The sequence below is a fragment of the Chenopodium quinoa genome, unplaced genomic scaffold (genome assembly GCF_001683475.1).
Source record: "Chenopodium quinoa cultivar QQ74 unplaced genomic scaffold, ASM168347v1, whole genome shotgun sequence".
NCBI classification, from domain to species: Eukaryota; Viridiplantae; Streptophyta; class Magnoliopsida; order Caryophyllales; family Amaranthaceae; genus Chenopodium; species Chenopodium quinoa.
The window spans coordinates 3,074,482-3,095,571 of record NW_018743136.1 but is presented as its reverse complement, the minus strand read 5'-3'; the positions used below and the strand labels follow the sequence as shown (position 1 = coordinate 3,095,571).

Genomic DNA, 21,090 nt, shown 5'->3' with positions numbered 1-21,090 from the left:
TACCATGCTTCATTTGACCAAGTTTATAGTAATTAGTAAAGTAATTAATTAAGAAAATAAGGTCTTTTGTAAGTTTAACTTTTACAGAAAATTGCATGTAGTAGCGCCATGTTATTCTAATCAAATTTGATTTGTTTTTTTTTTTTTTTTTGGTTTTTTCTAATCTATGCCCTTAAATTCTTCGGTTTCTAAGTTGTTCCCATGCTTTTTCAAAGTTATAAGATGTGCCCTCCACCTGACGATATTTTATCTATAATACCCTTTAACATCCATATCCGTTCACAAAAGTTAAATTATTTTATCAACAATGGTATCGTGGCGTTATTAATTTGACACGTGTCCCGCTCTAATTGGTTTAACACTTTTAAAAAAATTAAAATCAGAAAATAAAATAATAATAAAAAAAAAAGGTTATTGTTAAAAAAATTAGTGAGGTTGAAGGCACAAGTTAGACGTTTGAAAAAACATGGACACAGCTTAGAAATCGAAGAAGTTTGGGGCATAACTTAAAAAACCCTTTTTTAAAATTTATGTATAAAAAAACAAAATCAATATGGAGTATTATAAAACTACACTATTAAGATACATTCAACAAAATTTCACATGATTTCTCAAGATTATTGAACTAAAAGTGGTGAATGATGCAAAAATTACTACAAACAAGGGTGGTAGTGTGGAGCACATAGAAAAGAAATACACATAATAAGGAGTCCAAGACATAAAGGTTGAAGAGAGAAAAAGAGAACACATTTCAAAAACTAAGTTTAACAAATAAACATTATGCTGCACAAATGAAATTTGTTAGTGTTACACTGTTGGATGATAGAAAATTCACCTTTTGTTACTTGCTAAGACCTCTCGTATTTCACTGAAAATGATACAGAACATACTTTCAAGTATTCCTATGTCAATTTTCCTATAATCCACAAAACCAACCTAATTGCAAATAGATTGGCATAAACCAATAATGATGTTTCAATATGCTCTTCTTCTTTACATCCATGCTTCTGTAATTCTACCACTTTTGTACTTCTATATGAATATCTCAGGTTATTCACCTGGGTTTTCTCTTTACAAAAATAAATAATTAAATAAATATACTGTATAAACAAAACAATAACCTCATTTTCAGGCACCAGTCACCAACATATGGCGCTCTTCTGTAAACTATGCAGAACTTTCCTCTGCGTACAACCTCCTCGTATTACTGGTGCTGCACAAATGTTGCTGTTATGTTAACAACCCAACACCATCTCTGCAACCTTCTGAATCTTCTTCCAAGCCCAACTGAAAAACCTTTTTCTGACAGGTTCCAGGTATCAGAGCAAGAAGAAAAGTAAATTCCTGACACAAATTTTTGTAATCGTGTATCCATCAAGGGAATAGTGCTAAACAGAGTGTTGTGCCCACTGCCCAGATTAGAGGACATCGTTAGAGCTCAAAATTCATGTTCATTATTGGTCACGAGGCTATAAATGTCACTTGTAATGGCCACAGTACTTGATAACACTGCTAACGGAATCATTACCCATGATATAAATCTATCTTTCCTTGTTGCAATGCCGTGGTTGTCTCTGCAAGATTACACAATTTCATTAGAAAGGACAGTAAATGGATCAGAGTAGAAAGCAAATTGGAAATAACTGACACCTAATTTGATAACTCCTCCACAAGATTACACAATTCCTTTTCACTCCAGGATACAAGCCATACTGAATTTAGCATATAGAAGTCAAGTGACAAATCAATTTCCACAGGCCTCAAGCAAAGAGACCATAATCATGAGCCGTATTACCTATTACTTACACAAGTACATATCAAAGTGTCAAACATGCCAAAGACTCAAAATCTTGGACACGGACCTCTCCAAGTCCACTGCCCACTGGTGCAATGACATTTATGGAAAATATTCCAGATATTAATGACAACCCTGTAAACTCACCTTATAACCACAAATACACAATTCTTATTGACTTGAATGTTTTGGCTAAAAGTTAAAACCCTCATATTCAAGCACATCCATGACTTTCATTCATTTTCTTTCTAAAATTTTGTTTTCACTACCTGGTAAATAAATATATTTGTGGTGTTAGGGTGGGAATCCAAAAGGTATGTGAGGATTCCATACCCTTTGGAGTGTTGTGTCCAACAAGGGTTGAACTGTCTTTTTTTTTTTTTTTTTTTTTTGAAAGAACTGCTGAACTGTCTAAGTAGCATGATGATAGATCAAAAGTCAACAATAGTTCAATGTTCCTAATGTTCCAAACCCTGCCCCCTCTGAAAAAATCTTCTACCAATTACAATTAGAGGAGCATTACTCACCTAAGGGCAATTGCAGCTGGTATGATGTATCCAACAGATATAGTAGCAGTAGCACCGGTGAACTGAAATGCATCCCAGATGCTAGGGACATAGTTGGCACCCAGAAATATAAAACCCATTAGGCATGCAGTCAATGAATAGAATCTATTATTATCATATACTATGGGTATGGCATGTGGAAATAACAGCCCATCCACATTGAGACGAAGGGAGTAGAATACAATGGGGAACACAAGCATCAAGTGGACACCATAACTCACTCTAATCACATCATCAAACAGTGAGCTATATGGAATCCCGAGGTCTCCATCAAAATTAGCAAGCACATCGTCCAGTGTTTGTTCCCCAAACAAAAGAAAGCCAAAAAAGCTGGTGGCGACATATACAGAGGAACACAACATGAGTGACGTTTTAACAATTGCCTTCATTTGAGAAGGGTCTGTAAGTTCGTTCTCAATGGGATGCACTGAAAAATAAGTAACAAACAAATCAGTTTGGGATCATACTTTGAAGAAGCACTGAACAACAATGTTTCATGAAGTCTGTAAAAACAACGTTCACAAGATGTTTTGATAAAAAAAGCACGAAGCCAGGTTTTTTCCATGCATATTGGAATCGACAAAAAAACAGAGTTCCAGCAAAATGAAATGAAAGAGAATAACATAAATCTGAGACTTGGTAGGCTAAAATACAGCAAGCATTATCTTCAGATGATTCAGAGAAAGCAAGCACAAACATGGTAAATTGAAAGGAAATGCAGCATGACAAGCCAAAAGATACTTAATAATGTTCTTTACATAGCATGACCCCTCATAAGGGTTATTATTAGGAGTGTTCTTGACAATGAGCTACCCTGCATAATTACACCATGGTATGGCTAGGTTAGCAACCCCCCCCCCCCCGGCTCTATATTTTCCAGTTCTACAGGGAATTAATACATATTCACAAAATCTGCAATGGTCCTAATTCAATGGTTTAGATATCTTAAGCCAAAAAGGAAAGAGAGTTGTCTCTCGCCCATAACTTACATCATTTCATCCAATGTGGTAACTCTAAAGCTCTAACAAGTCTTCCAACTACGTTATGGAATCTTGAGAAATGGAGATATGTTTGCCATTGCTACAGCAAAAGCAAAGGATGATGTTCTGAATCAAACAAGGGTCAGCCTCACTAACCTATAATTTTACCACAAGCCTTACAGCATAAATACAAAAACTTTGTTTAATTACAGTCTTGTCACCACAATAACATGATAAAATAATATAATCAATAGCCCTTAGAGGCCAATAATTCCAAATAAATGATAAGGCAAAGAACATAGTGCATATGTTACCTACAGTGATGTATCATAGGTAGAGAGAGATAAATGCAACTTACCATTGTGGTGGCAAATATATGCAGTCACTAAAACTGGAATAGTCGTAAATAGCTTCCAGAATGAAGCTTGGTCCACTACTTTGGGAAACAATGGAGGCATTTTTATGGACCCCTCCAACAACTTTACAATAGCTACTCCAGCTGTAATTGCAACGAATACAATAGCCAAACCCACAGACAAGGCTGATGTATACCTCAATGAATCTAGAAAATCAGAAAAGGAAAAAAAAAAAAAAAAAAAAAAAGAATTAGAAACACCCAACCAATTGCACAACAAAAATGTTACATGCATGACAAGTCCAGCAGTATCATTTTAGTGCAATCAGAGCAGCTGTACAAATCAGCATTAACAAGGCCAAACACACACACACACACACACACACTAATAATAATAAAAGCCAAAAATCAATTTGCTTCCAAAAAATTACAAGATACACCAATTTACAAAAACTAAGTCTCTAACTAGTTTTGAATACTAATTTCAGAAGTAACCTTTGTTCCTGACTAGTACATATCTCTATCAAGAGTTTCAAGACAATTTCTTGAATATCAACTCTAATCTAAAGTTTAAATTTTCTTTTCAGAGAGCATCGCGGTACCATTTCATCTTGGGTGGGATTAAGAATTACTACTAAATTGGCTCAAAAACAAAAGAGAAGGGATAACACAGAAATTTGGGTAGTAATAAAACAAAAGTAGAGGAGGTACAGAGAGTTATTTTGCCTATTAAGAGTGCTGAAGACAGAAGTAAAAGAGAGAGAATGTGGAGAATATACAGTAGTACTACAGAAGCATTTTAACATGTACAAAAATTTCATCTTTTTTTTTTTTTTTTTTTTTTGATTTTTCACTCAAAAATTCGATCTATATTTGAGAAGATATAGCTTATTCATTACAGAAAGGGGGCATCCCTCCAAACCGCTCATTGCTGCTACCACATTCTTATTAACTGGTAACTACTGACAAAAGAAGCCAATATCCATCCTCAAATCTCTTTCCAAAATATCAAATGTAAAAAGATAAAAACTATTAAAATCTTTTGATCATAAAATAGATAAAAAGAATATGATTTCTGTGTAATTTACAAGTCAAAAAATGCACTTCACTAGTAATATTTGTCTTAACTTCACCAAGCTGAATTTTTCATGACATAACCAGAGAAAGATTTGTGTATTGCATAAAATATGTTGTCCTATGTCTTATGCTACAGTATAAATCTCTTTAAGTGTTTGTTCACTTTGATACACTTAAGCATCAATTATTCAATTGTATATGATGTACACAGTACAGTTTCAATTTGTTCCCAAAGAAAATTCCAAATTCTTCTCTTTTCTCATGAAAAAACTTTTTGCAACATGTCAAGTTCAAGCTTCTCCTAAAAATTTCAAGTATTACGTACTTTGTTATTTGAAATGTTTAATGGCAATAGAGCGAGTGGAAAATCTGGCAACATGATTCTCATCTGGATGTCTTTGCATGTTGCAGTTTCTTGTGCAAATTTGGAACCTCAAGTTTCATAGGTGATTCCTCCAATTGGTCTAGCACTCTAGCCTAAAACAATTTTTCTTCTCAAAACTAATCTCATATGTCATTTGATTAAAGTATATCATTAATTAAATCCACTTTTATGAAAAAAAAACAACAATAATAACAACAACAATGAGAGTATACAATGTAATCAGTTTAATCACCTCCGTATTAACAATAAATATATGATTATAATTGTATACTTAGAACAATGATTGATCTCTACAATCTTCATTCCTTTGAAAACGCAGGGAATTGCTTGGATTCAGTTTCTTTAACAACACTAGGTCAATGCAAGGACTCAGCCTAAGCCTAATATCTGTTTCACTTATGCTAGAAGGATCAAGAAATAGCCAGAAGTTTGCTGAGTTGTCAGGTGGTTAAATTCAGTTTTGGGGAAAAGGGTAGATTGGCAATCTCTGGCTGGCATGCTTATGGTGTGCTTAAGTTTGTTTTTGGCATAATTTTTTGGGTATTAATAGGTGATTGGTTAAAGGGGAATGTATCGAGAAATTAATTAAGAAAGTTGTTTTGGGAGAGCTCCTTCCTCTCGAAAGAAGGCTGTATTGTTGGATACTCTATTCAATAATACTACTATCATTCCCTTGGCTGCCATTGTTTCTATCATTCTAGCTTGTTATCTCACTGAATCTCTTACTAAACTCTAGCAGTCAACTCCTTATAAGAGATCAATACTAAATTACTCATCAACATAGCTAAAATTATTCTTCTTGACAGTGACATTCAAAAATTAGCATCTAGCTCATATAGAAAATGGCAAAATTGTAATGATGTGGTTACATCTAAGATCACTAATACGTGACTAAGAACATTGGAAAGAGTATTTTTCAAATACGAGTTGTGTGAGAGATTTGGCAAAAGCCAATGATGCACAACTGTACCAAAGTAAGAAAAGCTCATTAAAGGGATCAGATATCAATTGTGGCTATTTCACTCATATCAAGAATTAATAGTTAGAATATTTGGATGGTTCCTACTGGCTCTTGCATTGCACTAGTAAAATGCTCAGAAAATAGCAACATATGGACACTGTTTACTCACTTTATTCCCAATATTAATGCCTCAAATGCTCGTGCCAGAATTTCAATACTTTGAAATGGGTACAAACATGACACTTCATAAGATTTTTGCTTATTCAAGCTTTAAAAAAAAATGAAATATCAGTCTCTTCTTTCAGTGTGGAATCTTCCACTACGGTATTTTACAAACAACACAAATCCAGATTTGGTTCTGGTTGGAATTAAGGAATTAATAACAATTCTGGAATTTTTTTTTTTTTTTTTTTTTTAAATGAGCTCTAATGTTTGCTATAAGATTGCAAGCATTCTACTGAAAGATTATTTAAACTGCATTCAAAATAGAAGTTTGCCAAAAACAAGAGGAAGGCTTTTATTGTGCAATCAATGCTCTAAAAATCAGCCAGTGTCAGCATATTCAGAAAAGGGGTCTGACTAGTGACTAGAAGTCTTGTACAATTCTTGGGTTTTTATTCTGGGGAGCAGTATCAGACTATCAGTCCACTCTTCTCAGCCACATCTCATAATGGTGATCAAAAGCACAAGAGCAGGTAATTGTCGTTGTTTAGCTTCACACAAGTGGATCATAGACAGTGGAATCTCTGATCATATTACACCATAGTTCATTTGATTGACGACCAACATAAACCTTATTAACCTAGTACAGCTACTATACAGAATGGAACGAAAGCTTCTGTCTAGCATGTTGTTATAAATGAAATTTACCTGAACTTATTTTGAGTACTTCATGTGTCACAATCCATCTTACCTCATTTATGCCAGCAAAATAACCAAATAATTGCAATTAAATGTTGTTTGCACACCTTCTCAATGTCTAATTCAGCCTATTCAGGTTCCTTTAAAATGCATTCTTGTAGCTCTTGGTAGGGGACCTTATGGAAAAGACTGCAGATTATGAATCACCGAACAGAGAGAAGCACTGGAAATTTCAAGTTGTGGCCTGGATAAGATTTTTTGTAGTAAACTATTTATAGTTCAATAATGGTTTCATGGCTTTCATCTTCCTATTGACTGACTGGATCTGTTTCAGATACATAGGCATACAAAACTTCACAATTTTTTTTTCTTTTCCCAATTCCCTAAAGGAAGATTTCATCTACATTCTTTCAGTTCCTTGTTTATATTGATATACAGGGTCCTTATCCTAATTTTACATTGCTAGTCGTCATGGCTACACATTTTCTTACCATATAAGATTATAAACTGATTTTTCTAGAGGCACTTAAAAATTAGCTGCCATACATTTAATTATAAGGTCACCAAGTTCTAACTTCAGTTCTTGACCAAAACTAAAAAAAATCATACGAGGTCCTTCACAAAACTTCAACATTTGCAAACTTTCAACTTCCCAGCAACTTTGATAAAAGACATAAAATTTACCATAGGGTGGTAAGCCTATAGTTTCTTAGGCTATCCTGATGAAAGGGCTTAGAGCATTGAAATGTTCAGAATCATGAAGCTACCTTTTTTTTTTTTTTTGTGTGTGTGTGTGTGTGTGGTTATCAGTGCCGTAAAGGAAGATTTCACCTACATTGTTTCAGTTCCAGCTTCATTGAAATATGTTTATAACTTAATATTGATATATAGGGTCTGTATACTAATATTACATTGTTAGGCCCTGTTCTATTCACCTTAATTTTACTGAACTGGAATTATTTTTACTGAACTGAAATTATTTTTGCTGAACTTAAATTATTTTTACTGAACTTAAATTAATTTTACTGAACTGAAATTATTTTTGCTGAACTGAAATTATTTTTACTGATTTTCTATTATAATTCTTCTTTAAGAAAACTGAATTTTACTGAACTGAACTTATTTTTACTGAATTGAACTTATTTTTACTCAATTGAAATTAATTTTACTGAATTGAACTTATTTTTACTTAATATTATTTTTTTAATGTGAATAGAACAGGGCCTTACTCGTACTGGCTACACATATTTTCTCACCACAATAACTGATTTTTCTAGAGGCACATAAATGTTAGCTGCCACACACTAGGTTATATCGTCACCAAGTTCTATCTAGACCAAAACAAAAAAGTTCGATAAGGTCCTTCACAATTAACGCTAATCTAAATATCTAATCAGCATTTGCAAACTTTCAGTTGCTGTGTTTTCCAGCAACATTGAAAAAGACATTATTGACCATAAGGTGGTAACCCTTTGGAGTCTTGGCTATCTTAATGAAAGGGTTTAAAGCCTTGAAACATTCAGAATCTTGAAACTCAATATCCTCTGCTCCAGATCAACACACACTTAACAGAAGTTGATAGCATGGCACAAAAATACTGCCACATAGTTTCTGATTGACTGTATAGTAAGGGGATTTTTGCCAAAGTCAACTGGTTCAATATAAGTGTTTCCAAAACCTGAGGTCTCAGCCGAATTAGATGTTTTAACCCTCGCATTGAACATTGCATCCTGTTTTTCACTCAAAAAAAAACTTGTTATTTAGAGATAAAGTGAAAGATCCCTATGTCTCCTCAATAGTGGCTCTAAGTAATAGTCTACTCTAACTTATCTAATAGTGTACAATTATTATATAATCCTACAAGAATTTGCGTATTGTGACAGCAGCAACACAGTCTGCACTCTGCAAACAATGCATCATTTAAATTTCCCACCATCACGACCAAAATTATATATTATTTTAAAAGTTGATAGAACCAATTAGAAGGTTGTTACAAGTGGTAATCAGCTATAACACAAGTAACATCAGTTGTTTTTTTATATTAAGTCTTAACTCTTCAGAATTTTCTTTTTTTTTGGGGTAAATAACAGAAAATTCCTAGTCTTAACTCTCCAAAATACTTCATAAGAAATATTTATTATTTTCTCACACAAAATATTTGCATCATGTAAAGTTCAAGCCTCTAATACTGCAATGAAGAATTAATTGTAATATGCAACAAATGCACCATCTAGAAACACTATAGAAATCATAACCATTATCCCATTACTCTCTTGTTGAGAGTGGGATTAATGAATCAGACACCATTGCAATAACAGAATTATTAGTATCAGTCTAAAAGCTGGTATTTTAAGAGACTAATGACCATCTTATTTAATATTAAATGACCATATTAAGATATTTAAGAACCTTATTATCTAAACAACTACAAACCAAAAAACTATTGTAAGATTTGCATTAATGTCATCTTTGTGTCATGCCTTAACATCAATATTACTGTAGACCAACCAAATACAATTAAATAATTACTCTATGTCTTTATAAGATAATAAATCTCGCAAGGCATGTGTTTACTACAATTTTTTTTTTCCCAATCTAGCCGTCAACTACTCTTGCTGTAACCACATCAAGGTACCACAAGATCTAGGCAAAACCGGCATCAATTCAGAATTGGTAATCCCTTAGCACACTTAAAGAATAGCCTACTCTAATTTAATACTAGTACTATGGCTTTTCACACCACCCTCATAGATAAAAGTTCTAGATTACGCTTTACATATTTTAAACAAAAGAAGTTACACCCAACAGTCTGTTAAGAGTTAAAATGCCTGATAAGATAACAATAACAATAACAATTCTGAAGATAAAGACTGAAGAACATGTAGTTGGTCAAATCATTTTGGTTACCTTACACCTCAAAAGCAACTAACTTTTACTACAATCATAATGCCAATGCTGTGACAAAGACTAAGTACTTGTTTACAATATGTCATAGTTTCGAATCCCCTCCTCCATTTGTAATTAATACTTTAATAGAGTATATATCAACTTCGCAATCATATATCCAATTTGCCTTGCATTAACAAATAACTAAATAAGTAATCAATCAAACAAAAAGGATAGGATTACTCACCGACACGCTTAAATGAAATGAGAGGCGCAATAACAAAACATGTTGTGAGAACTAGCCAAATTGAGCGTGACGTCCACCACCATTGTTGTCCAAACCATTCCTCCATTAGTCCTTTATGGTGTGATAATCCCTTTGTCGCCGTTCCGGCCAACACATCCCCTGTTTCCCAATAGAAATAGATAAAATTCAAACCAACAAATCAAATCAAATAAGTAAAACACCAATCGAATCGTAATTTTGTACTGATTCTGTAACAATTTATAACAAAATCATTTGAATTCCCGAAAATGAGAATAAGAATGGTACCAATGATGATCAAATAGACGACCAGCAGCCCAAGATTGTTTACAATAATGCAAACTTGCGAGACAGTACGACCGAAAACGCCGAAAGCATCACCAGCAACAGAAGAGTAAGAGTTAGACTTAGACGCCTTACTGAATCGAAGAATCATATCGATTGAGAATTCAGTCATAAACGCAGCAAGGATAATTAGGGTTACACCAGGGATAAGGCCGAGCTGCTTGAAGGTTGCGGGAAGAGCCATGATTCCGGCGCCGACAATGGTGGTGGATAGATTGAAGACGGCACCTGAGAATGAGGCGCCGTCGAAGCCTTCGGCGTGTTCGGCGCTGCGAGGGTGGTGGTGTTTGTCGTAGTAGTGGTGGTTTTCGGGGAGGAGGGGAGTTTTTGGGCTTCGCCCCCACCGGAATTTACGGTCGCCGGCGAAGGCGGAGGTCAGGGACATTTTGGAAGGGGGAGGAGAGATAGGGAGAGAATTTAGGGGAGGGGAGATTTGGGGAAGTGGGGTGTTTGAGCGGGAAGGGATTTTTGGTGATTAATGCGGGTTTTGTGGATGATGACCAATTGGTGGTGACCACGTGGATTCATCGAGTAGAGATAATTTGGCCGGATTATAATAACGCCATCCATAATGATAAAAACCCGTCATCATTTAAAGTAAAAGGCCTTTCTTGCCCTTAATAAATAATTAAATATTTACCTAATTGTTTTTTTTTTTAATTTTTCTAACTTTAATTAATCGACTACAATTACCGCGTCAATTACCTAGATTGGACCACCACCACGAACAAAAAAGTTATCAGAAATGGATGATAATCACGGTGATTCGTCGGAAAACCAACCGTAATCTCAATCGTCAGCTTTTGAACAAGTATGATTTCGCAATTTAAATTTGAGGCAAAAACTTGATTTTTGACGAAGGTTGACCGGAGAGGTTGACCAGTTTTGTGCGCTGGTTGACCGGAGAGGTTGACCAGTTTTGAACACCGGTTGGTCGTGGTGGTCAACCGGTTTTCCACGCCGGTTACCGTGGGCTGAAATTCGGTTATCCATCACGGTCAACCTTACTGAATCGAAGAATCATATCGATTGAGAATTCAGTCATGAACGCAGCAAGGATAATTAAGGTTACGACGGGAATAAGACCGAGTTACTTGAAGGTTGCGGGCAGAGTCATGATTCCAGCGCCGACAATGGTGGTGGAGAGATTGAAGACGACACCTGACAATGGGCGGATTATGATGAACGTCTTTAGTTCTTTACTTCGGAATGTCAACGAGTCGGATATATAGTTAGCTTTTTTGTGCTAGACTTGATGAGGAATGCTCGAGCTCGACCATGCTGACAAATTTACGATGAAGGAGGAATGTCAACAAGTACTACTTGTAATAGCATGTTTGAGCTAGACTTGATAGAAAATGCTTGTGCTCAATCAGTCAATCGAGTCTTCTAAACCCTTTAATATCTTAATGGACATGGTCACTTAAGAGCTTTAGGTCTATTCACTTCAGCTTAATATCAGTTCAATTCAATTCCAATCAGTTCAGTTCTTAATTTTCTTCTCTCGTAAAATATTCATTTCAACTCAGTTCAGTAAATGTGAACAGACCCTTTAACATATTGGGCAATTAAGGGCTTTCATTGACAACCCATTAATATCAAATAAAAATTAAAGAGCCATTTGTAAAATAGATTTTTAGAACAAATAAAAGGATGATTTACAAAAATATAGCTTTTAAAAAACTTATTTACGATTTTGCGTTAGAATAAAACTTATTTACGAAAATACAGTCCACATAGGCTCGGGAATACATTTGGAGTAATTTTTAATTTAGAGACAAGGTAGCGGTTTGTCTTTAATACTACAAGTAAAGATATGGAGTAGAAATTTATAAAGGGTAGTACATAAACCGCTACTTGAGGTAGCGCTTTTACTCTGAGAAAAAAAAAAAAAAAAAAAAAAAAAAAAAAAACCCTTATCCGAGCCTACGTGGATAATAATTCCGTGATTAAATTTCATTCCTACATAAAAGTGTAAATAAGTTTTCAAGTAACCATATTTATGTAAATCATCCCAAAATAAAAAGACTAAGATTCTAATCTCCATTATCGTTTTCTTTCCTCTTCGATTTTCTAACCCAAAATAATAATAATAATAATAATAATAATAATAATAATAATAAAATTTTGTCAAAAATCACCTTTTAAATCCTTGTTTTGTGAAAACCCATCTTTAAAAAAAAATAGATTAGACTCGTGTGTTACACAGTTTAAATAATTTTATTACTATGCATAAAAAATACGGAGTAGTTTTTATCATTTATGTAAAAGAGAATTTAAAAAAAATATAATGTATAATGTAGAATTTACAAAAAAAAAAGTTCATAATTGATGACATCACATAGAGAAATGAAGGGAAATCTATAAATCTTTTAACTAATACTAAAACAAAACATGCTTACATCATTTTTGATACATGTCAAACTATCATTAAAAATTTTCCCGCCAAAACAATATATGATGTCATCGTTAATTTTTTTTTTGTTTTTTTACTTAGCACATTTTTTAAAAGTACATTGTATAAACATGCATCATTAATGCAATATAATGTATACTACATTTGCATATTTCATATAAATTGCCTCATTTTTTTTCTATATTATATCACAAATTAATTATGGAAAAAAATTGTTACTATCGTGCGATGCATGGGCACTAATCTAGTAAATATTACTAAAGTAACAACCGCTGAATTCATTACTTTTTTCAAGTTGTACACGTGTCAGCTTCTCATTCATTTTTTTTCCCGCCTAAACTTTTTTTTTCTTTCAAAAAAAAAAAAAAAACTAAGTACTGATTGCAATGTAGTTTAATACAATACATTAAACTTTTTAGTTGTCAATACTTTTTCTTTTAAAAACCTTTTAAAAATCTTAAGGAAAACAAACATCAACCTTTATATATGTGATTACTCTATTTTAATTAAGTTTGCAAAATTTTATTTTTGTAGACATGAATTTTCTTTTGTTTATATTATTTTAATTTTTGTAGTTTGGTTTATATTAATAATATCGTATGTAATACAAAGATTTTACATATTTTGACTGATATGTCTTTGAAGTTTACATAATTATAAATTCTTTCATTATATTCGTGTATCGCACGGGAGTTAATCTAGTTTTTTAACGTGAAAATAACACGTTAGATAAATTAGGCATTGATGATGTTAGTAATGTTTTGTTTAGTAATAATTAATAGATGTCGTAAAAACCTATTAAAGTCAAATTTTTGTTGTTGTAATTCACCACCAAGTAACCAACAATGAAACAAATTATGATTGATTTGTGAGTTAGTCAAAGTTCATTTTCCTCCATCAAGTGGGAAAAAAAAAAATTCAAATTTGATGGTTTTTAACAACTTTTTTTTTTTCAAAATTAGTTTTTTACAAAAATAATAATTTAAATTGTGGTTTTTGACAAAATTTTCAAATAAGTAAATTCAATAGATAAATGATGTATATTGTGATAAATTAGGAAGTTGGGATATTTGTGAGGATTATTACAGCATGGTTTATTTCTAGTTAAGATGGTCATAACTCATAAGGGCCAATTGACCATATTGGTAAATGAAAAAGACTTTTAGTGACAATTTGGTAAAACAAAATAGCTCCGGCGACAATTTGGTAAAAAAAAGTTAGCCATAAGCGACAATTTGGTAAATAAAATTATCTCAAGCAACATTTAACCCAAAAATACAAAAAATTCCAACAAATTACTCGTGAATACTCAATTTAGTTCGTTTTTCGTGATTTTTTTTTATCAACCCTTTATATGGAAAAAAAAAAACATGTTAAGATCAATTTTCACTTAAGTTTCATACCACCTATTAACGAAATGTTTTTAAAAGGAGTTGGAAATAAATGTGGTATCGAATTTTAGCAAAATATAAAGGAGATTTTTTAAAATAAATTAAAATTAGGATTTTTAAAGAGTTTGTCGGAAAAAAATAGATTTTTTGGTCTAAATGTCGTCGTAATTTATTGTTTTTACTGAACTGTTGTCGGAGTAAGCTTTTTTTACCAAATTACCGCTACGAGTTTTTTTTATTTACCAATATGGCAATTGGTAGTTTGTAAACACGTGCATGGTACACCCAGATTAAAACGGAAAGAGCATAGCAAATAATTTTAAAGTACATCATGATTTTATAAAAGAACATATCACTGAAATATAAAAAAACACATTATATTATGAGATACTTATTATCAAAAAGAAAACATAATTATGAATTGATTTTTACCAATAATTTAATGTCAAATCATTTAAAAATATTACATTTGAATTAGAAAGTATTCAGATATCAAAAAAATTTCTATCTAAAATTAATTTTACACAAATATAATTTAATTTTTTCTTAAATTTCAAAAATTCGAAATTCAAAATATAAGAACATATCTATTAACTATTACTAAAACAAAACATTGATGATTTCATCAATTTCTTAAAGTGCTTACGTGTCAAACTCTCATAAAAAAATTTCCCTCCAAATTTTACCTATGATGTCATCCTTTTTTTTTTTTTTTTTGGTGCCTTTTCTAGCTAGAAACTAGGACCAATTAGGTGTGAAATTTGAATTTGACATCAATATTGATGTATATACTCCACACTACTTTTGGATATTCATAATACAACAATATTAAATAGACATAGATATTGGTAGCTAATTATACACATTTTTTTTGAACAAATTAATACATATTTTTTAATTTTTTTTAATAGTAAGTACACATTTATTTAGCTTTCACTCTAAACGTATAAGCTTAATGAATTATACATTTATACAACATTAATATATTTAATCTAACCATCATTTTAATATATTTTTAATAACATAGTAAATATTACATTACGATGCAACATTTTATAACTATTTTTTTTAAGTACATGTTTATATATATATATATATATTTATATAACAATTTTTTTATAAAAAAAATAACGAGCCAAATCATATTAGACAGTTATCAACAACAAAAGATAAATAATTATAGAAAATTACTGATCAACCACCGTGTAACGCACGAGTACTAATCTAGTTATATAAGTAAAAAGAACATAATTTGTATTATTATACCCAAAGAAAATAATTTGCATTATTATAACCAAAGAACATGACTAATATATATTACCTTAAAGAACATTGTTTGTATTATAAAGAACATATAGTTTGGACTCAAAGAACATATTGATTAGACTTAAAAAAAAAAACATATTTCATTGCAATTAAAAAAAATGATAAAAGAACATTCATCAAAATAGGAAGAACATCATCTTCAACCTTAGAAAATAACACCAAAACACAAAAAATTGATAACAAAAAATATTTGAAAATACCTTTTTCTCAATAACGAATTTGTCAATTACATCGATGTTTCAATTAAATGATTCATCAAAACGATAAAATCAACTCCGAAATAACATTAAATCACTTTGAAATTCAAAATTTACCATAGTTTCTCTCTCTATAAACCCAATTTCTTTCTCTTAACAAAAAAAATGAAATTTTGTATATCAAAAGTAATATGAAATGTAAATAATGAATCAAGGAATAAAAATAATAAATCAATCTTTAAAATCAAGAGGAGAATCGTTTTGATTTTTTTTTTTTCTCGTGTACTTGTATTTGTATACAATGTTCTTTCCACGTTTTTATAAATCATGTATTTTAACCGGGTGTACATGGTCATTTGGCCTAACTCATAAGTGAGGTTTATATTCAATGAGATTCAATGTTCAAACTACTTTAGTATGCAAGTGTAAAAAGGGACATACGTGACACATAGTCATAGACCAAGAATTTGTGAAAAAATAAAGTGATTTTAGAAGAACACCACAAGTCCACAACATCCCTTGACTTATATACTACCTCCGTTACATATTATTTGCAACGATTAGACATTTTTTCTTTCTATTTTATGTCAAATCGTTGCAAATAATATGTAACGGAGGTAGTAATAGGGATGTATAGTTATAGTACTTTTTTTTTTTTTTTTTTTTTGGGTAGAAGTATAGTTATACTTAATTAAGGTTTACATTCTAATTCAACAATCTTGCACTTAATTTAATTTTTTTTTTTCCCTTTCTTTTAACGGATCAACCTACCCCAATCATTATATGGTTCTCCAGGTCCCAACCATTGTAGAATGTTACCCCCTCCTACAACATCACTTACTCTAAAACAGTTGACAAGGATGACAACCACTGTTAACATGCTAACAGCTATTTCTAACCACTGTTAATTGGGCATTTTTGTAGTAGTGAATAGTGATAGGAGCTGGAGCAGGAGAAGATTAAACAAGTTTGTTACATACATCAAGTACATAAACGCTGTTGATAGCTATTTCTAACCACTGTCAAGTTTGTTAGCAAACTTAGCAGAAAGTACGTCTTAAACATCCTAAAACCACAACCGCAGCAGCTAATTTATCAGAATTTAAAAGTAACAGTTTCAGCTACCAAAACGAAGGCTAATTTTCTAGTGTGACCTGTGAATCGAGTATTGGCACAAATCCTTGACATCATTCTAACAGCAAGAGTTAAGCAGAATTTTTTCTTTTTATCCCAGAAGATTTCGTTGAAGTATCTTGTTGCGCCTTTGCAGAGGAAGCAGTCAGTTTAGCTCCAACAGCAGAGCTCCAGAGAGCCCTTTCCACATCGGATGCTGTGAATTGCTCATCTTCTGAACTTAATTCCTGAAATGACAGGCAATTAACCTATTGATAAAAGAAAACTAACGTATGCAATGAGGACAGACGCCAAAAAGGTTATGTTGATCAAAACCTTTAATACATGTATTTTGATTTTAAGGTTGAAATTTAGGGAGACCCCAGAAGCATTTTTTTGGATTAACTACATGTTAACTCATTGCAGTATGGCGATAATTGATGATGCGTAGCATAGACAAATAACTGGAAGAGCAGCAAGTTCGACTAAATATTCACAAGATGGAAGTAGCTGAATAACTTCTAACATCAACTTGACATGTTTTAGTCAAGTCAGGAGTATAGTGGAATTTTTTTATATAATCGTCTATGATTGACAGCAAGTACTCAGCTTATTTATATAATTTTTGCCAAGAAATAAACAATAGTACTCCGTATTAAATAGTGAACTTGGAGAAATTTAGATAAAAGTTGCAATAGATTTGTAATTGGAGATAGGTGATAGAACAAGAAGATCCAAATTTGAAGATACAAGCCTTCAATACATTCACTCAAAGGAACAAATTGACTCAAATGTCACAGGACAGATAAATAAGCTTCAATTACAAACATTTGTAACAAACTCATTGCTAAATTACAAGATACACTTATGTGATATAAGATTATTATTGTCGCTTAAGGCTATGTTTGGATAACAAAAAATGGAAGGAAAGGAAGGGAAGGGAAAGGGAGGGAGACAAACTTCCTTGTTTAAATAATATGTTGGGGGAGGGAAGGGGAGGGGGAGGGAGGGATCCATTTTCCATCCTCCTTTACACTTTGTTTGGATAGGAAGAAATGGAAGGAAAAGAAGAGAAGAGAAATGGAGGGGGACAAGATCTCTTGTTTGGGTAAAAGATTGGGGGAAGGAAGGGGAAGGAGAGGGAGGGATTCATTTTCCCTCTCTCTTTAATAACCATAATCTCTCCAAAATTGGAGAGATTTGGAGGGAAAATGGAGCTCACCTCCCCCTACCTTTCTTTTCCCTTCCCTTCCTCCATTTTCCCTCCCCTTCTTTTCCTTCCTTCTTTGCTATCCAAACAAAGTGTTAATAAAGACCATCCCTTCAAAATTGGAGAGATTTGAAGGAAAAATGGAGCTCATCATTTCCTCCACTTTCCCTTCCTTCCGCTTCCTCCTATTCCCTCCCTTCCATTTCCCTTCTAATTTGTTATCCAAACATAGCATAAGTGATTTTACATTGACATTCATTTCCTTCAGATATTGGTTGATGTAACAGACTTAGATACCATATAAGGAAAGATCATCTGGCAATTCTAATAATAAATTATATATAAAAGATCTTGGACATAAATGTATCAACATAAGGATTCTACCAAAAGGTCAAAGATGTGCGTATATATTCCCCTTCCATCATCAACCCATGTTTTTTTTTTTTTTTTTTTTTTTTTTTTTTTATTATTATTTTTTTTTATATTGCCATCATCATCAAAATATATATGAATGCAAAAATGAAATCTGATACTCGAGCAAAACACAATAACACGACTGACCATCTGAATATTGATCTCAGCATCAAGACTTGTTTGTAAATATGTAATTGATCTTTGTTTAGTTTTTAACTATATAGCTCATTGTGACTTAGTCAAGTCGATTCCCCTTCTCAAAGAAAGGTCATACTCAATTCTTCATTTTATTATCTAATTAATCCTATTTTCCTACTTAATACATCATGAAAAATCAAGCACCATGAAAAAAAAACATAGAACACCAACCTTTGCCTTCTCTCTTAACTTGTTGGCAAGCAGAAGATATTGTTTCAACGAGTAATCTTTTGATTGACTCAACACGGCTTCCATAGCCTAAAGATTAACCATAAAACACATTGTAAATGACTTGACAACCAAACATACAGATTTCAAATGCTAAGGGCAACAAAAACAAACTATAGAAGTTTACAGGCAAATTCAATAAAAATGAAATTTCCTGCTAAACTCATGTAGCAACTGCATATTTTTGCCACACTAGTGACTATTGGCAAACAGGCAAACATTCAAATTCAGTTAGAATAATTTCGTTCGAAAATTCAACATCATTTTTTTTTACACAATTTAGGATACCTTTGCTTGAGCTAGAACCTAAAACCTCAATGATCTTATCAAGTACTAAATTCATTAATAATCCAACAATCTGCTATACCAGCTTCTTAAGATGTTATGGAACATCAATTTACATGACAAAGGTTTTAAAATATACACAACAATACCTCATCGGACATAAATGGAGCAAGGTCAGGGGCATAGGCGGCGAGGATAGCAGAGGCAGTGGCTGGCCCGATACCTTTAAGAACTGTAAGTTCCGAAACCGCTTTAGATAAATCATCCGGCAGAGAAAGAAACGCTTTTTGAGACGCAGATTTCACAAGTTCTTCATCAAGAGCCGCCACAAAACCCAGTAACCTTGGTCTACAAAAACCAGAGAAATTGGGAAAAAAAATAAAAAATTAAATATTAAAACTCTATTGATTTGAATTAAAACAATCCAATTATAATCAAATTCAGATACATTAATCTTTGGTCTGAATACGGAGCTATTAATAACAATAACTTTAGCGGGTTTTAATCACAGGTTTTGGCTACTACCCGTAAAAACTTTAACCAACTAATTTGTGTTTAGATAGTCATAAAGGCGAATAACGAGAATCAATTCCAAAATCTTCTAAAACCGGAAGAAACTTTAACTATCCCATAAATTTGATCTCAAGTCTTGGGTACCACCCGGAAACTTTAACCAACTACTCGTAATGATAATAAAGCGAGTTACCTGAATTTGCCGCGGGTGAGCTTCCATTGCATGAGGGAGTGGAGCTCGGATTGGGTGAGGTAGGGAGTAGGGAGGCGGGAATGAATGAGTGAAGGAAGTTGAGTACGGTAGAAATCATCAAGGGAAACAAGCTTTGGTTTGTTGAGACTAAGAGAGAGAATGCGAGATTGGTAGGAAGTTAGAGCCTCTTTCCAGATCTTCACATCGTTGCATTTCAACTCCATTTTTTCAATTTTTGCTGGTTATTTTTTGGGTTTCTCTTTGGGGTTTTGGTATAATTGGCGGTCTTTCAAAGAAGCTGTTTTCAGTTTCCAAGTACGATGATTTTTGGATTTTTTTTCTTTTACCGCCAAAACAAAACTTTTAAAAATTTTAGTGGTAAAAAATAATTTGTTGATTTTATTTTTGTTGGTATAAGTCAAAAAATTTATGGGTTTTTTTTTTTTTTGTTTTTGGGAGAGGAGAAGTTTGAGGATGAGGTGTTGTATATATATTTTTGGGAAATTCTACGTGGTGGCCTCCAACTTTTACAAATTCTATATGGTGTCAAAAAAAAAAAAAAAAATAACACATAATCTCTAGTGAACCCAAACTTTCATTAAACTCTATTTAGTGGCCAAATCTCTCTTAGAATTGATTAACCACTCACTAAGGTTGACTTTATTAACTCTAATTTATGAATTTACTAACCTACCCCTATTTCTAATCCTTTCCTCTTATTTCATTAATGCTGACTATATTCTTCCACCGCCCTATCATTTCACACACTGATGATCAATATACCTGTTCATCTTCTTCCCTAAAATTCAAAGTGCAATCTATAACAATACTTCAAACTCGTTGAAATTGAGCAAATTTTAAGAACGTAAATTGATTATTTACAGATGTTGCACAAAGTTCTCTCTGTTTTGTGTTGTATTTTTTGGCAATTTTGCGATTGAGTATTCAAATCGACGCCTAGGGTTTGCTGTTGGATACATTGCAAAATAATGGTTTGCGACTGAACATTAATGTGTTAAACATCTTCCAGGTAATCAGTTGAAGATATTTTCAATAAATTTTGAATTTTGCTCATATATGCATGCTAAATTATCTGAATACTCTGTTTTTTTTTTTTTTTTTTTTTTTTT

At 32.5% G+C, this 21,090-nt stretch overlaps 2 protein-coding genes across 2 annotated transcripts; both read right to left on the bottom strand.

Annotated features, from left to right (window-relative positions):
• Nucleotides 1-763: 763 nt before the first annotated feature.
• LOC110732066 (amino acid transporter AVT6A-like) lies at nucleotides 764-11,282 on the bottom strand. Its single transcript, XM_021911976.1, has 5 exons — nucleotides 10,420-11,282; nucleotides 10,114-10,272; nucleotides 3,700-3,903; nucleotides 2,323-2,788; nucleotides 764-1,574 (listed from the first exon to the last, which is right to left on the bottom strand). Exons 1-5 carry the CDS (start codon nucleotides 10,859-10,861, stop codon nucleotides 1,439-1,441), a joined length of 1,407 nt encoding a protein of 468 aa, XP_021767668.1. The 5' UTR covers nucleotides 10,862-11,282; the 3' UTR covers nucleotides 764-1,438.
• Nucleotides 11,283-16,759: 5,477 nt separating this feature from the next.
• On the bottom strand, nucleotides 16,760-20,758 carry LOC110732067. The gene is made up of 4 exons (XM_021911978.1): nucleotides 19,961-20,758; nucleotides 19,404-19,602; nucleotides 18,913-18,999; nucleotides 16,760-17,167 (listed from the first exon to the last, which is right to left on the bottom strand). The coding sequence occupies exons 1-4, from the start codon at nucleotides 20,182-20,184 to the stop codon at nucleotides 17,012-17,014; spliced, it is 666 nt and encodes a 221-aa protein (XP_021767670.1). The 5' UTR covers nucleotides 20,185-20,758; the 3' UTR covers nucleotides 16,760-17,011.
• Nucleotides 20,759-21,090: the final 332 nt, after the last annotated feature.

Bases quoted from the DNA above. Each gene is read 5' to 3' on its own strand.
- LOC110732067 (XM_021911978.1), bottom strand. From the start codon at position 20,184: ATGGAGTTGAAATGCAACGATGTGAAGATCTGGAAAGAGGCTCTAACT. The intron at 19,000-19,403 runs GTATTGTTGTGT...GTTAATCTTTAG, and splicing joins CTCCATTTATGTCCGATGAG to GCTATGGAAGCCGTGTTGAG. The intron at 17,168-18,912 runs GTTGGTGTTCTA...CTGTCATTTCAG, and splicing joins AGTTAAGAGAGAAGGCAAAG to GAATTAAGTTCAGAAGATGA.
- LOC110732066 (XM_021911976.1), bottom strand. From the start codon at position 10,861: ATGTCCCTGACCTCCGCCTTCGCCGGCGACCGTAAATTCCGGTGGGGG. The intron at 10,273-10,419 runs GTACCATTCTTA...ATTGGGAAACAG, and splicing joins CGTCTATTTGATCATCATTG to GGGATGTGTTGGCCGGAACG. The intron at 2,789-3,699 runs GTAAGTTGCATT...CTTATTTTTCAG, and splicing joins ATATATTTGCCACCACAATG to TGCATCCCATTGAGAACGAA.